General features: G+C 45.5%; 1 protein-coding gene across 2 annotated transcripts in view; it reads right to left on the bottom strand.

The window, feature by feature from the left end:
• Positions 1-17,913, bottom strand: part of NOTUM (notum, palmitoleoyl-protein carboxylesterase) — a 179,306-nt gene that overhangs the window by 61,931 nt on the left and 99,462 nt on the right. For both annotated transcript variants that reach the window (XM_069655311.1, XM_069655310.1), the window contains exons 6-9: positions 17,670-17,728; positions 15,958-16,060; positions 13,930-14,121; positions 12,607-12,855 (exon numbers count right to left, since the gene is read on the bottom strand). In XM_069655311.1, coding sequence (XP_069511412.1) covers positions 12,607-12,855; positions 13,930-14,121; positions 15,958-16,060; positions 17,670-17,728 — 603 coding nt within the window. The remainder of the gene's footprint in view (positions 1-12,606; positions 12,856-13,929; positions 14,122-15,957; positions 16,061-17,669; positions 17,729-17,913) is intronic.

Raw genomic sequence — 17,913 nt, forward strand, 5'->3', positions numbered from 1 at the left:
AGCCTCTCTGCAGCCCTCTACTGCTTGCCGCAATATTCGCAACACTATGAAAAATCTAGCTCCAAAAAACAGCAGGCGTCAGATCGACACCAGATTGCCCGATCTCACCAACGAGAAAAGCATCTAGACGGCAAGGCACATTCTATTCACGACCCAACATCCCTTCTGAGAAATAATGATCTAGCTTCAACATGCAAGATCCTAGCCCATGTCATAAACATTGCTGAGACAAGCAATATCCAGCTACCCGACCCCACACCATTTCTCCCACCTTGCCGAGTCTCTTGGAGACTTCCAGTTCCTAAGCGAAGTGGCCCACAGAAGACACGCTACCAATATGAAGATATGCCTCTCACGCCCCCTACCTGATCGAACGGAATCGGCACTCAACAGTACGCCTCTTTGACCCGTCTCCACCCAGTTCCTACACGGCAATATGTGCCCCACTCATTTCCTACAGACGCTCAGAGATCATCCCCGTTTACAGTACATGCCTCCCATGCATAAGAAATTGGAATACCAATCTGTGCAGAAGAACGTGCATCAAGCTTACCGTCCACGTTTGTCCCTATTCAAACTCCCACCAACACAAGAAAGTGCTGAGCACTAGAGACCAGCTGCTCTGACTAGCAGCTCCACCCATCAGAGGTCAAACCTGCTCATCTCCAACAACAATATATCGTGGCCCTGTGTGGCCTCCCCAGTGCCACCTGGAGCCAAATCCACGGCCTTGACATCAAACTATGATGGCATCTACAGCACCGACCTAGCAAAACCCACCCTCGCCTACCATTCGCTCTTGTCCCTCATTTATTACAATGGCATCCACATGTCATAGCCCCATATTTTACACTGCTCTCTGTATCAGTACGGTGTTAAATGTTCTCCCTTGCCCTAACACTGCATCAAATGTGGTACCTTGCTCTCGTATTGCCTTGAATGTTTTATGCCATAGCATTGCCGCTAATGTTGCACCCTGCTCTAGTACTGCCTTGAAGGTTTTATGCCCTAGCACAGCCTCAACTGTTGCACCCTGCTCTAACACCACCTAGAATGCTTTATGCCCTAGCATTTCTTCAAATGTTGCACCTTGCTCTTGCATCGCCTTGAATGCTTTACGCCCTAGCACTGCCTCAAATGTTGCACCATGCTCTAGCACTGCATTGAATGTTGCATTCGCTCTACTATGGCCTTGAATGCTGCACCTTGCCCCAGCCTTGCCTCAAGCGCTACACCTCGTCCCAGCATTGCCATCGCTATGGACACCTGTCTCTGAGATTTGCACACCACGCAACCAGAAAGTAACAACCTTCCAAAAAACACCCTCAGCCTAGCTCTCATCAATGCCCGCTCACTCCCTGCCCATGTCTTAGATGTCCATGACCTAACGGTTAACAACCTCGATTCCCTAGCCATCACTGAAACCTGGCTACAAGCAGCCTCAGGCCCCACCCTAGCACTGGCCATTCCCCCGGACTATACCATTTTTAGAAGTGATAGACCCACAGCCAGAGGTGGTGGGACTGCAGTCATAGCGAACATTTACCTACAAATCAGGCAGCTTAACACCTCCCTGAACAAAACCTGTGATATCCCTTCAATAAAACACTCGATCACCCCCACTAACTCCATTACTATCTACATAATCTACCGCCCTATGGGCACCAGCAACACTTTCGAAGAAGACCTTCACACATAAGGACACAACCTAAAGCTCACCTCACAAATACCCCATCTAGGTGACTTTAACCTTGGGACTCAATGACCACACTGACCTACCAGCTGCTTCTCTAACCAATTCACTCTCAGCCCTAGGCTTCTGCCAACGAATTAACAACTCTACACACATCAAAGGTCAAACGTTCGACTGGCTAGTTGACCTCAACTGCAATATCTCCACTGAGGCCAACACGTCTTGTCCTTGGTCAGACCACCACATAATTACCTTCTCTATCCCCTTGATAAGACACACCAAATGCATCTCCAAGTAACTTCCGCCTTCAATGGCTTGCAACTTGAGAAATCATATCAAAGAAAACATTCTACCCTTCCTTGACCCAATCAATCTGCAATACTCAACTCCCTAGACCCTCAAATCCTAGGTGAGCTCTACACCAGCACTCTAACTGCTCAACACTATCGCCCCTTTAGTTAAATAAAAAAAGCCAAGCCCACATCTCATGGCAACTCATGGTACTCCCAAGAACTAGCAGACCTTAGGACAAAATAAAGAACTGCAGAATCCTGCTGAAGAAATGTGCCTACGGACAACTCCAAACACAATTTAACCATTTTGGCCAAACAATACAAACAAGCTATCATCACAGCTAAAGCCAACACCTTCAACACCAGGATAGCCAATGCCAACTGACACACAGGAGTCATTTACTATCCTCAAAGAGTTAGAATCTCTGATCCCTGAAGTCTCCAGTGTGATCAAAGACCTTGCCTGGTGCACTAGCATACAAAATGCTATGCTACAAAAAATTGAAATGTTTAAAAATAAAATAGCCACTAAACAATGTAACAACAAACACTTGCATAAGGACATCCCTGCCAGTACGGCCCCGCCGCCCCAGGCCTCCCCCACCCCCTCCAAGCGTGACATCTCTGACAGCCCTTGGTTCAGTTTCAACAAGATCTCCACCAGGGACACTACATATCTTGAAAAGCCTCAAGCCATTGAGATGTAACAGAGATGGCTGCCCAGCCCCACTCAAAGATTGCGCCGACATACTAGCCCCAATCATCACAGCTTTCGTCAATGCATCATTTGCAACAGGCAAAGTCCCTTCCCTGCTCAAGGAAGCCTGGGTCCTACCATTACTGAAAACACCTTTGCTAGATCCTGCCATACCAAACTACAGACCAATCACCACGGTACTATTCCCCCTAAAAATGCTGGATAGAGCTGCCTACGTCCAAATCTGATGCCATCTGGAATCAAACCATATCCTAGGGGCCTACCAGTCAGTGTTTCGCCCTGGCCACGGCACTGAGTCGGTGCTACTCGACCTAAAAAAACACATGGATGAGATCAGGGACAAAGGTAAGCGCGCCCTGCTGCACCTCTTAGACTTGTCTGCAGCCTCATAGTATATATACTATGTCACCACCTCACATCTGCAGCTGCCGTCTCCCCAGAGGCAGCAGCAGCCTGGGTCACCGCCTTCCTAGAAGGCGGAGTCATGAAAGTATTCTCCGACCAAGCATGTGGTGCACCCGCTCCTATTACCTTTTGAGTACCCCAAGGATCATGTGTCTCGCCCACATTGTACAATATTTTTACCAAACCTCTTTGACCTTGACGCGCGGGGCATAGTCTACACCAACTACACGGACGACACTCTGACCCTCCTCCCCCTATCTGGCAACTACACCCAAGACCTTGCCCTCCTAAACTCCACCATCCAGGTATGGATGGCGACGCATGGACTCTGCCTTAACGACAAGAAGACAGAACTACTCCTAGTGGGACTTAACACTGTACTAAAAAAACTGGACCCCCAGTACACAGCTTTCAGCATTAACGGGACTAAGATCACTGTATCCTGCGTGGTGAAAACCTCCGTTGTCTTTCTAGATGCCACTCTCTCACTCACTCGCCAAATAAATGCCATTTCCTCCTCAGCAGCATATTCTACCAAACTCCTTACTGCCGCTAGACTGTTCCTTTCTGTAGACAACTATCTGAACACTTTCTTACTGGATGAACCTGTGGTTCTAATTTGGGGACGCTGTCCAGGAGTATTCCCAGGATTTTCATTACAGTTGACGTTTTTGGTGGAGTACCCATTTCTTGAAAACAGGGGAGTATTGTCTGTGTTTCACTACAGTTTCTGGGGGGGGGGGTATTGTCATTATTTCTGTTTTGGTTGGGTTTTGTGTTAGGTTATTAGACATCAAAATGTTTACATCAATGTCGCATCTATGTCGCAGGTTACCGTCTGAAACTTGGTTCTCGGAACAGCTCAAATTGGCGCGACTTGAACTTAGACAGGCAGAGCGAAAATGGCAGATAGCTCTGAGGCCAGAATCATAGGCTTAGTAGAAAGTCTGTGCAGCAGCCAATTTCACTGCAATCATGGCGGCGAAGCAAACCTACTTGGCACAGAAAATTGAGTTCTCTCTGTGCCAGCCTAAAGCCCTTTTCGCTGTGGTGAAATCACGATCATCTTCCACTAAACTTGTGCCAACAGTGAGCCCATCCCAGGAACTCTACTTCTCAGTTTTTTACCACCAAAATTGAGACCATTTGTGCCAGTATTGCTTCGGCTGCGACGGTATCTGCTCCTGTGAGTGAGCCTCCTAGTGGCTGGACTGCATCCGGAGGCTGGGCTCCATTTCCTCCATTTACTGAATCTGAGATGTCCACAGCCATCCAACATATTAAGTCAGGGTGCCCGGGTGATGTTGTTCCATTAGCTGTAATGAATGATATTTCCTGTGAGCTACTCAGGGAGATCACGGCGGCTATTAATGCCTCCTGCCAGTCGTGCTGTATTCCACCGGAGCTTAAGGTTGCTATTGTGATACCTCTGTTGAAAAAACCATTGCTAGAACCCACACTTCCTTCTAATTTCCGCCCTATCTCACTCCTGCCTTTTTTCATGAAGCTTTTGGAATCTCTGATCTCCCCACTTTTAGATCTTCTTTCATGGACTCCTCTGAGCCTTTTGACCCCGCTCAGTCGGGCTTTAGGTCTGGCCGCGGCACAGAAAGTGTTTTGGTTTCAGTCCAGGACGACATGGCCAGGCTGGTCGATGCAGGAGGGGTTGGTGCCTTGATCTTACTTGACCTCTCGGCGGCTTTTGATACCATAGACCATCCTACCCTGCCGGGCCAACTGGCTAAGGCCGGAATTTCAGTGCTGGCCTGGCTTACTTCTTTCCTGGCAGATAAAACTCAAATCCTTTCACTCCCGCCTTTTCCTTCTGGTTCCTGTTCCCTTGGGTGTGGGGTTCGGCAGGGCTCTGCCTTGTCTCCGATTCTTTTTAACATCTATATTTGGTCTCTTGTGTGTCTCACCCGCTCCTTCGGCATCAGATGCTATTCTTATGCCGATGAAACTCAGATCCTGATCCGTTTAGATCTGGATCAGGCTGAGATGTCATTGTGCCTGCATCAGTGCCTGTCTGCCGTGGGAGATTGGATGAACCAAAATTGGCTGAAGCTAAATGGAGACAAGACGGAGGTGTTGGTGGTGGGCTCTCCTCCTGATCCTTCACTCTGGGTTTCTTCTTTTTGGCCATCTTCTTTTGGCCCTCTCCCGGTTCCGGTTGTTAAAGTAAACAATTTAGGAGTGTTCATATCTGCTTCTCTCTCTAAGAATGCACAAGTACCAGCTGTCTGGCAAGCCGGCTATTTTCACCTCAAGATACTGAGAAAGGTGCTTCCCCTCTCACCGTTGAACCTGCATCTGCCGGTGGTAGCAGCCTTGGTTTTGAGTGGCTTGGACTATTGAAATGCATTATATTTGGCCCAGCCTATGGACATAGTCCAGCAGCTGCAGCGCCTGCAAAATCTGGCAGCTCGGGTGGCAACGGGATCCCCTTTATAGGGCTTTTATCTCACCATTTCTGCGCTCTCTGCATTGGCTGCCTGTGTCTCAGAGTATCGGGTTCAAGGCACTTTGCCACGTCCATCGCGCGTTGACCAATCAAGGGGCTTAATATCGACAGGCTAAATTTACCCAACATCTTCCTACACAGTAATTAAGATTAGCTTTGGCAGGTCTGCTATGTGTACCATACTTCCGCCATTCTCGTATTGAAGGCTGGGCTTTCTCGGTGGCCGCAGCACACTTATGGAATTACCTCCCACTGGCATTAAAAAAAAACCTGTCTAATCATCTAGCATTTAGAAAGGCTCTAAAAACCCATTTGTTGTAGATGTCTGAGCTTAGATGGGCTTGTGGATTACGGATCTCTCTGCAGCGCCATGATACCCTTGGGTGACTGCACACTTTATACATTTGCATGACATAACATTTATTAAGATGAGCTGGGGGTCCTCTGTGTAGTTGTAGCATGTGAGCCTGCATGTTTCAATCAGCTTCATGAGCAGGCCCATGTATATATCGAAGGGAAGTGGGGAGAGGCTTGATCCATGTGGCACTTCGCTGGTGATGTTTTCATGTGTTTGAGGTGAATTGTGGTAGCAGGTTCTTTCGGTGCTGTCAGTGCGGAATGATTTTACCTTTTTAATGCAAAGTTTGGAATGCCGGATTATGGCAATCTTTTGATTAATGTGTTTTTAATCGTATCAAAGGCTACTATGTCTAGTAGTATGAGGGCGGATATGGTGTTGTCGTCATTTATCTTTAAGTCATCCCACCCCATATGAAAAAGAGCACCGATTTGGTTCCTCTCATGGGTCTAAAGCCAACATGGGATTGTTCCAGCAATCCACTGAATTTGGGGCGAGTAATTCTTTGTACACATGGTACTCCAAGAATTTTGCAGGATAAGATAAGTTTAATATCAGTTTGTAGTTGGTGGAGTCCTCTGTTTGTCTTGCCTTGTTTTTTAAGATGGATTTGATATAGGCAGATTTGTATGATTTGGAACAATTCCAGTCTTTAGTGAGAAGTCCATTAGTAATTGGGTGTAGAGGGCTGATGTTTTATAGGTAACGTTTGTAGACAACGGGGGGGGGGCTTGGGGCGCTGGGAGATCTGGCCTTGCTGATTTTATTTTAGTAGTTTGTTGAAGGTTTCATCCGTTAATGGATTTAATTGGTTGAGAGGTGTGCTTGTTGGCGTGGCGCTAGTCTCTAGTAGGGCGTTTGTGGTTAGGGGTGGATGTGTATGACTTGTAGGATTGAGTGTATTTTTGTTCTGAGATGGTCCTTGATTTGTCACTTAACATTTGCCAGGGTGTGTTAATATTGCTGCATTTTTTAATTTTTTTATTTCCTTGATTTTTCTGTACATTTCTTTGTGGGTTTGTTGCCGATAGGATTCTCTCAGTGTAGTGCGCTTCCTGGCTTTTAGAACTGCCGCCTTGTATAGCCAGATTTGCCGCTGATAGTTTTGTTCTACTGGTTGTAGTTTTTTCTCCATGTTTTTTCTAGTACTTACTTGCTCCATGAACCATCTAGCCACTACTTTTTACTGTGTTGGTTTGAACGTTTAAGGGTGGCAATTGATCTGGCGCATTAGTAATACAGGTGTGAAATTTTTTCCATGGTGTCAAGCATCATTTTGTTCAGTTGGGGGTATATTGGGTTTGGTGTTTTCCAGGATTTGCGTTAGGTTTCTAGATTGAGCTTTTCCCAGTTTCTTTTGGTTGCTTTGTATTAGTGGTCTGTGCACAAGTTGGAATTCCGATGGTAAACGGTCGCTCCAGATTATTGGTTGTGAGAAACCTGAGGGTACTCCTACTCCACTTGGATCCTCTACTCAAGTGAACAGGGAAAGGCCATCGCTTTTGGATCATGACCCTGGGGGCGGAGAAGCGAGGGAGGATCACCTGGGTAGAGGGTCCTTGAGGATTGGGAGTGGGGTGCCGTCAGGCGAGACATGGTATACCCCTTTCCCTATTGGGGACCAACCCAACCATCTTCCGACCTTTATGGGTTATTTTAAGTCAGCTCCCTTCGTTTCCCCTTTTGTGACACTTGACTGTACTGAGACGAGGAAGAGGCAGCTGTGAGTAATGAACACTATATTATTTCCCCACTTTGGTACTGGGACAAAGAAGATGCCTGCAATGTGTTGTGAAGGTCAGGCATGTCCCCTTAGTCATGGTCAGGCAAAACGAAATGAGAAAGCACACCTGCAACTTGTTAGAGGGTTGCAGGTGTATAAAAGGAGGGAAAAGCAACACAGGGAGGGGAGCAGGGATGCCCGTGTGATCAGCAGGGAACTTTGTTGGAAGGGAATCAAGCAGATGGAGGGAACTGATGTGGGACTATTCGTTGGGTGCAGCATGACGAGAAGCTGGGGACTGCAAGGAGAAGTGGTCTGAGAAAGTGTGGTGTGGGAGCTGGGGCTCCATGCTACAGACTGAAGGCAGAGCAGAGTGCCATACAGAGAGGCTGTCCCTTTCATCAGAAATGTTTGTTCTCCTATGTCAATGAGCCAGCACAGGAGTTCCTAAGGGCCAGGAGTTAGACTCCTGACAACAGAAGCAGGTGTTTTGCGTTGCTGCTAGAACTATTACAGAGACTGGTGAGTTTCTACCAGATAAGAAATCTGGTGCAAATGATTGAACATTGCCATTGTTACAGAATACTTTGTATTGTAGTGGTCACGTATCTTAAGAAGAGCATTTTTCGCATGTCTCCCGTTCAAGGGCAATTCCATTGTCGAATGTTGCAGCGTAAGGAAACCTTTGTATCCAAGTGGTTGTGTATCTTGAAAAGAGCGTTTTCGAAAGTCTCGAGTGCTGGCCATTTCAATGAAAGCGAAACAAATATTAAACAGCAGGCTGAATGAAACTGAACTTTAAGCCAAAGCAATATCTATTAAATACCTAAATGAATAAAAACGTAACCATTAAGCAGAACCTGTTGAATCTAGAACTTTAGAATTAAGCAAAATTACTGCATGTTTAATGTCGAAGTGAATGGAACTTTAAAATCTAAGCAAAACCATTACATGTTGAATTCTTAATTTAATGAAACTTCAAAATTAAGGAAAATTGAATTTACAGAACTCTACAAAGGATCAATTATGGTCCAAGGTAATATAGAAAGTAGCCAAGAGGCCCACTTAATTGTGACAATGACATGAAAGACTCGGGGAAGGGAACCCTGAGACTTTAGGAGCTACATTTGTTGTCTTGAGCACAGAGCCCAAGATCCTTGTGTGTTTGAATTGTGTTGCTTGAAACTTGGGGAAAAGAGCCCAGAGGATTGTTTAGAACTATAGAACCTTGAACTTAAGAAAGGTACGTACCCTTGAGACTTTTTCTGGAACAGGTTTTTACTTGGGGAAAAGGAGCTGAAAAAAAGCTGTGAGGTGGAAGAAGCTCAGAACGTTATTTTTGAAAACTGTTTCTTTGGTTGCTGACATCCCTACAAATTGTTTAGCTTTCGTTGTGAGGGCAAGGATAGGTTTTGGACAGACAGACAGATTCTTAAGTTGAACTCATACCCATCTTAGTTTCGTTCAGGTAGGGAAATCTTACCTTAGCATAGGGCAAGTTATGCCTTTTACCATCCATCCATTTATTTATTTTAATAAAACAGTTTGTTTTGAACTTTGAATCTGTTGTCCGTGTCTTGCTTCATGATGCCTTCACATGGTACAAGTGGGGCCCATCGCTGCAGAAAATTGCATCAATAGTGTGTCTCGTTCTATGGGTGGGTGCGTTCACCATTTAAAGTGGGGAGTTTCAATGTGAACGCAGAGTTAATTAGTTGCAGTTTCATTTTCTCTCGAAGCAGATGTTGAAATCTCCCAGTGTGATGTGGTTTATGGCTAGAATAGCTATGGCATCAGTGAGTTTGGCGGCAAAATTGGGATTCAAAATGGGAGGTCTCTAGATAAGTAGGTTGAATTGGTTGCGGAGTTCGAGGTTGACCAGGAGGGATTGCAGTCTTGTATCTCTGATGAAGGTAAAGATGTGGAGGTGATGTATTTTTGTGTGCCACGGCGATGGCTCCTACTACTCTGCTCTGGAAGTTTGTAGTTAATTATGGCTTTGTGAGTAAATACTTCATAATTGTCCGATGTCCATGTTTTTGTGAGGAGAGTGTGTCCATGCCACCTTCACTTAGAAAATGGTGTACTTCAGTTTTGTACATTGTCACAAACCAGGCTGCAGTGCAGAAAGTACATTTTGGATGATTTGTTTAGTGCTTTGTTCGGCGGTGCGTTGAGAGTGGGTTGCATGGGTTGTTTGTTTTCCGGTTCGGCAAGGGTAGGTGCCTCTGCATTTGTGGAGGGATTGTCTGTCTCTTCATAGAGAAGTTGCAGTAGGTTGTGTGTGGCTTGGTCGGTTTTGATTAGTTGTTTTTTGTGGTTCTCTTGGAGTAGCTGTGTCCCAATATCTTGTTATAAAAGGAGTGTTCGGGTGTGGGTTGGAGTTTAACTCTGGCTCTTGAAGTCATCTTTGAGTGGGTGTTTTCTGCAATGCGGGATTCTGTGTTTAGAGGTGGTACGTTTGTTCTGGCTGGTCTTATGGAGTTTCCTTGGACGCCACATAGGTCCTCTTTTGTAGTCTGTTTGAATGCTGATCAGAGTGGTTTGTAGGTGGAGCGGTAACGTGCAATGTATGGGTAGAAGAGCAGGTGGATACATTTACCCTAGCTCCTGCCCCCTCACCGCCGTCATACTGGAACAGTAGAAGAAGAGCAGTGAATGGCAGCACCTGTATCGTTCCCATACCGCATTTTGTGTATGAGAGACTTTATGCACTCAGACAGCCATACAGAATGTACCCTCGCACTGAAAGTGCGAAAGGATGCCACATGGAAGGATGTCAGTATGAACCTATGGACATCAGGGAATGTTAAAGAGAAATCTGACGAGGGCAGAGTGATGTCATAAAGAGGATATATGAACCTATGCTGAAACGATGTGAGAATACTTAAGAGTGGCAATCTAACTGAAGCAACAAGAGAAACATGTAACCTAATTGTGAATACAAAAAAAGAGTAACGTACTAGTCAATAACTGATATGCTGAGGTAGAAAGAAAACCTATAGAGGAATATGTAACGTGGCAAGGCCAGCCGTGATAGGAAAATGGACACTGGCTCACGTCGAATTCAACTAAGCTACCTCAGAAGCAGAATCAGGAGAGGTCAGAAAGCTCAGTGCGCAGAACAGGAAGGCTATCTTGGCAAAGGATGCCATTTTAAGGAATAATTGCAAGGCACAAGGGGAGCTAACAAAAATCAGCTATGAATGAAGGGCACAATTCTCTTAGAATAAAGAAGAGGAAAATATCTATTGGGGCCAAAGTATTGGACAATTAAAAGAGTATGAAGTTTATGTAAGGTAGAGTGAGCAAATCTCTAGAGGCCGAGAGGAGTAACAGCACCCTGCATAATTGAATCAAATAGCAGTAAAAAAGAGGCTGAAATAGACAAATTTGTGATCTCTTCACACATTACTCAGAAATTGAAGACAGGGGCTATTCATTACAGCCTCAGACAAAGATAGTGGTGTGCTCACACTCCCTTGAATGTTCCAGGGCAGTGAGCAGGCTGCAAGGGCAACTACAGATGGAAGACTTTGCCTTATGACCGATAATAGAGGGACTAATTGGGAAAACGTGGAGTAGTCTGATGGGTTTCAAACACCTAAGTTTCGTGTCACGTATGTGCTGTTAAAGAGCCAAAAATCCAAGGTTGGGATAATATTCCAACCAGTCAGTGGGTTTGAGGGACAACCCAACATAGAAAGTTGCATAGACCAATCCACTGCCATTTTCTCCACTATAATCAGTAATATATGTATTTAGAGGTAGTTCAAGATGTGCCCTACAGATAAGGGGTAGCCAATGGTGTACTAATTCATATATGTTCTATATGTAGATATGTTCCCTCAATAGGTTTTATGATTCGTCACGTAGGAAGACGTCATGGATGACACATATTGGGGTCTAAGACCTCCATGTAATGATATGTAATCAAGCTACTATGTGAGTCTGCATGCATCATTCAGATGCCTGTCAGTTCTCCCTGCTTTATTAAATGAGATAAAATTCATACTTTGCCATAATCCTTGAGTCTGACCATTTATTTGGTCTGCGATCATTCTTTCTAATTCCATCTAGCACAAAAGATACTTCAAGGTGCTAGAGCACATACAGGTTTTTTGTCTCATTTTAGTAAGATGTTTTAAATCCTTCAATGAGGGGTGGCAATGGGTTAGGGGGGTTGTGAACTCTGGTTGGCGGCTCCTGGCGTGAAGTAATAATGCGTTTTCCTTTCTCGCTCTGTTTTCTACAACTGGTTGCTGACCTCCTACATCACTGCATATACTGTAGTCAGCTAGGATGTATGCAGGCCTACAGTTAGCACATTTTCCTTGCGAGTGACCCACAAAGCCCAGCCACAAAAATGGCTTAGCTTGGTCATCTGGCCAGAGATATTCCATACTCCCCTTAAGTAAAAATTTGGATTAAGTCTGATCATTGCCACAGCTAGGACAGGTAGGTGTCCAGGTTGCTTGGGTAGGCCCCACAGTTGGCACTACCTAGCTCTCATTGGTGGCCCCAGAAATAAAGTTTTGTTCCAGCCAGCTAGAGGAGCAGTCTGGATTAAGCTCTTGCAAGTGCTCAATGGAGATCATTGTAGGATTGGCACATGGAATGCATTTCATTGAAATGGCAGGATTTTATGAAGGCCAGCAAAAACAAAAAAGCAACACCAATAAAAGCAAGTATTTTCTCAACCAAAAAAAAAAAGTACAAAGAAAGAATTGCTTCTGAAAATATAGGAAATCCATATAAAAGAAATAGAACTAAAATACGAACACAGAGAAAATTAATAACATTCTCATTCAAATACTAGCACCTGGCTTTCCCAGACTCCAAAACACAAAGAAATTACTGATCTTCGTCTCTTAAAAGTTGACCACTCCCCCGCGCCCCCCCCATTAGCACAGCTTCCCCAGCACAATTCCCTTGTCAGTGCACAGCTCACTCACGTCACATCCTTGAGGGTGTTCCTCAGCTCCCGACCCAAGTCCTGGATGTAGAGCCACTGGCTTTCCTGCACCCGCTGACCAGTCAGGTGCACATTGTCCACTGTGAGCTGTGCCTCGTCAAAGAGCCACTGCACCACGAACACGGGACTGCGTAATGAGGGGTACAGCTTATACCCGAAGAAACAATGCCAATCCTCGCCTGCTGGGTATTGTCTGCGACAACGCTCTGGCACCAACCCATTCCAAAATCTGTAAAGCCAAGCACAGGAGAGTGAGAGGAATGCATCATGCACTTTGCAGTACTCTGGGCTTGAATGCACAGTTTGTAGCGGGTATTGATTTAAGTGTGCAGTATCCCGTGGACATCAATGTGCAGTGTTAAATTAGATAAATTAAATCCAGTACACCCAAAAGCATTCTATCACTCTTGGTGCTAGGTGGACAGGCAACGAACCGTGCACAGATATGTTGTACAAATGCAATTATATGGATTTTCTTATATAAAAGGATACAAAAAACTAGGGAGCACATATGTTGTTTCAAGAGGTCATGTGGTGCAGAGGAGATTGGTGAGGGTAGAGATGGGTGATGTCGGAGAAGGTTAGCGTGGGGGTTAGTGTGGTAAGTGGTGAATAGTGCATAGAACTGGGGCAGCGAGCAATGGTAATGTTGCACCAGTGAAGCAAGGTCATGTGTGTGCAAATGTCTACACTACCTCATCTCACAAATCCATCGATTTGGCATTTGCGGGGGTAGGGGATGGTGCCAATTCACTCCATACAGCCCTCAGTGGTTTTGAACTTGTGTGGAGGTAATGAACATGGAGTTGGAGAACAAGCACTATGGGAACGACACAGGGAAAGCTTGTGATGAGAGATCCTGCAGGGGAGCAAATCAGTAGGAAAGGTGGTCATGTTTTACAGTTTGTGCAGTAGATGGACTGGTACATGGGTCTGATTGATATAGAAGAGACAGTGGCAACATGCTGCAGTACTTGGAGTGGTGCATGAGATGCGCCGACTTCACCTGAACCGCCCAAAGATGGCCTCCGTGGTGACATGAGATGGTACTGTGGCAGTCCTGCCTGCAGTAAATCATGCAAGTGAAATATCTTTGAGTGGCGTGGATGGGGAGCTGGTACAGTGGTGCGAATTGAGCTGGGGTGCCTAGGAGCTGGTAAGCGCACCCACCTTCTGTGCTGGGGGGGGGGGTTGTTGGGGACAATGTGGATGGCAACAGTGTCGCTGATCAGCAATAAGTGATGGAGATTCTGCATGGTGGGTGGAATGTGAGGGGGTGATGTGTCTGAAGAATTCCCCTCACCGGACTCCCCTCCGGATAGCCTCTGTGGGTGCACAGGTGATTGTGTCAACGCAGTCTGTCTTGCGGTACTGTTTGTTGTCCAGGAACCATCCAGAGTCAGACAGGCCGCGCACCTGTATCCCAGGGTAACCCATCTCTTCCAGTTGCTCTGCCACCCGGTCCACGTTTAAGAGCACCCCTGTGCCACCAGCACTGCAAGCAAGAAACAGGTAATCAAATGAAATAGCAATGGGTAGGCAATTACACATGGAGGACTACAGCAACAAAAATCTCAACAAATGAGGAATCAAATGGACAGGCAATCAACCAGTGAGGAACCACAAGATATTTAATTGAGCGGTTGTGAGCAAAGGTCAGGCAACAGATTGGTGGGAAATCACAAGGCCGGGCAATCCATTAATGAAGAACCACAAGGTCAACCATCGGAGCAAAAGCAACACCTAATCAAGCAATGAAGGTCACAGGGACAGGCTATGGATCGGATCTATGTGATCACTGCGCAGCTGAAAATGGCGGCACACAGTGATCACATAGTGCAAAGTTAGCGCAGAGATGTTCTTGATTTTGCATTCGCACCGGCGGATGCACCAAAGGTGCCTGTGGCGAGACTGCCACCACCCACCTCCGTCCATGATTTACCTAGAAACTTCTTTGTCAGCTTGCATTATGTTTTTTTGACCCGTTACGTGTCCACGCTTGTGCCTCCTTCTGCCAGGCTCCACTTCTTATCCTCAGCCCTACAAGCATGTGTATGGCCGCCCGCGAGAGTGATTTTTGTTTTCTTTCTCCTCACTATATTTCTAATCTATATTGAAACCCCTGCAATTCCCGGACCCGCCTCGTGCAGTATTGTGGCTGCACATTCAATTACTGCAATTTTCGCAGTCATAAAATTAGGATTTTAGTATGATACCCTATGGATCAATGAGCAATCATAGGAGAGGCAATGAATCATTAAGAATACACAGGTTGACCAATGTGAAAACACAAGGACAGGCAGTTGATGAATGAGGCATAAACAAAACACACAATTGGTCAATGAGAACTAACTGGTACAGCCCACCCAATAAGCAGGTTGCATACTTCTATGATCGGTCATCTGCACAGCCATTTTTGTTAATTAATGCAGTAGATAAAAATTATGTTCGACAAGTCACTTACTACACGTCACCAACATTTTCACAAAAAAACGGACCTTATAATTTGCAGAAATACCATTTCTCTATATCCTGCACTCACAATGAATGATTTTCTACTGGAGCAACATTTGCCACTAGTCCTCTTACAAAATTGGCTACTGTCACTAAAAACGACAGTCTGGAGCTGCAGTAGCAGAGATCACACTGGCACATTCTCTGCACTCCAGTATGGTCCCATGCAGGGTCTGCAGATGTAGGTGATACACAAGATGTGCATACACCAAAGTGACACTTCTCACACTTGGTCGCCTGCTATGAAACTCCTTTATAACTCTAAATATCTGCAGGTGCCATGATCAGGATACGACTGACCTACAAGTCAGCACCTAAAGGCCTAGATTGACAGGCCAGTGTGGGAGAGTTTTAGGACTTGGTGCACTATCTTACAAACCTAATGTTTTATTAAATGCAACATTTCTCACGAACGTTCCCAACAAGGCACACCAGTTGATTCTCAAACAGTTTATCGTGATTAGTCATGCATTGGGATTCACAAGTTATGGGACACCTTTCCTTTGATTCAAGAGCATCCTTTTGTCTATGTCACAATGCGGTCTTAAATAAATCCACACAGCTACTTCAATCACACCTCTACTCTATTAGGCAGAGGTGACCCAATCCCCTCCTATCTAAACCCAATACACCTCTAAACATACACAGGTGCCATGATATCAAACAATCTCTATACACATCTAACCATAAGCAGTTACCCCAGTACCTTCCAAAATCTCTCCCAAGCAACTCTAAACGAGTGCATTGATGGTGCCATTGCTTTCAAACCATACTTTTTTGTGCTCCTGCCTTAGTGTGTCGCCCCATGGGCACCAACCTGCTTCCTGCCAGCAGCAGAACCTTTGCATTGTCCAGTCCCTTCTTTAGCAGTTCCTTCACTACCTCTTGGATGATCAGAGCTCCCATGAAGGCGAATCCACCTGGAAAATAAAATGTAAATCTTCAATGCCTCTGCCTTTAGGTATACCTCTTACCTCATTACAGCGCAATAACAGAGCAATCTACACTAGGGCTGGGGGTTCTGGCTCAGTAGCCAACCTCACCCACTCTACTCAGCTGTTCTTGTTAATCCTGTTCTGATGTGGTATGGGCAAGATATGAAGCAGAAAGTATTTAATTATAATAAAAAGTAACTCTTCCTTGTCCTTTGAATACATACATTGTCACACCTTGACTTGTAAATACAAGTTTGTTTTTGGGTCAGGAGGGTTTGGGTTAGATGTTTGGCATGTGTATAGTTGGGTCTTGTGATGGAGACCACGTGACCCAGAGAAAAATTATAGATAAAATATTCCTAGTCCTAGCTCACCAAAATTCCTGTAGTAAAACGCAACGGTGGACTAATGACACCAATTTCCACAGTGGACCAGCTCTCAAGCTAAACTCAAGCTGTCCCTTAATGAATAACTTAACTGTCCCTTGGGGAACCACTCCCTAGGGGACAGTGCTGTGCCTCATATCGAACAGCAAAAGCGATTGTAACTGATCCTGGTCCTGACAAAGGTGCCCAAGTATCTGAGCACTGAAACCGGTCGACCATACACAATGATAGCCTGTTTATGTTGTTGTGGGATACCTAGATCTAATAATTGTTGATATAATTATGACACAGATGTTGGGGCGTATTCCAAGGGCTGGGAAACCGTAGCTGCATACTCTCATGAGGAACTAATAAAATATTAAGGAAAACCTCCCTTGAATGCAGCGTGTTAGCACACAGTGATAGCCCCTTTTTTATGGTTTATTTAACACGCTGTCTTTGTGGCTATCCCAAGATAGGGTCCATCTTGGATATAGAGATTTATTTGAGAGTGTTTTGAAAATGCGAGCTCTCTGTTGGACACTAGGTTGAGTTTAATGGAGGATTGACTTTCTCCGCTATCCCTGTTAGAATGGGTCACATCACCGTCCCCTATGGAGGTTTTCCAAGGGACAGTTGAGTTATTCCTCGAGGGACAGCTTGAGTTTAGCTAGAGAGCTGGTCCACTGTGGAAATTGGTATCATTAGATAACTCATGTGTGTTACTACTGTCTAGTCATTGGGACCAAGTCTTTCTGTGTCCCAGTTTCCACAGGTAATGTTTCTGTATGGACAGAAGGATGTAGTGGGATCAGGGTCGGCCCCATGTGGTGGCAGGAGGGGTTGGTGGAGTTGCAGCAAGAGAGAGAAGGGGTGTGTGAGGAAGGAAACAAAAGGATGACCGGGGACATGGTGGTGTTCCCCGTGAAACAGCACACATGGCCCAGCAAGCAAAGTGCCCCCCTGCTCCCCACTTGCAGGGAATTGATACGTTCTTTATGGCCTCCAATGAACACAGCCCAGGCATAGGAAATAAACAGAGTAGGGACAGGTGTAGGGGTAGAGGTTTGGGGGACGTGCAGGAGGGGAGAGGAGTGATAGCACCGGAAGCGCAGCAAACAAGGTGAAATCCTGACCCACGGAACAATTACCAAAAAAAAAAAAAAAAAAAAAAAAAAAAAAAAAAAAAAAATCGCCCCAATCCCAAGTGATGAGGTAGCAAAACTCACTTTTCTCCGACTTGGGTGAAGCACCACTCCACACATCACTCGAACAGTATGGAATGAAGCTATAGGTGGCAAGAAAGAACAAATTACGTAATGAAGCACTCAATAACAGCGAGGGGAGGGAGTTAGGGGTGAAGACAAACCAAAAGAGGGAGAGATACAACACAGAGTTACAAAGTGCACATGAGACTGAACTGCAGTGAATGAGAGAGCGCATGCTGATCTTTCCAATTTCACTGCAATGGTC

Source organism: Ambystoma mexicanum, chromosome 3q (assembly GCF_040938575.1).
Source record: "Ambystoma mexicanum isolate Mex_15411 chromosome 3q, UKY_AmexF1_1, whole genome shotgun sequence".
In the NCBI taxonomy this organism is placed as follows: domain Eukaryota; kingdom Metazoa; phylum Chordata; class Amphibia; order Caudata; family Ambystomatidae; genus Ambystoma; species Ambystoma mexicanum.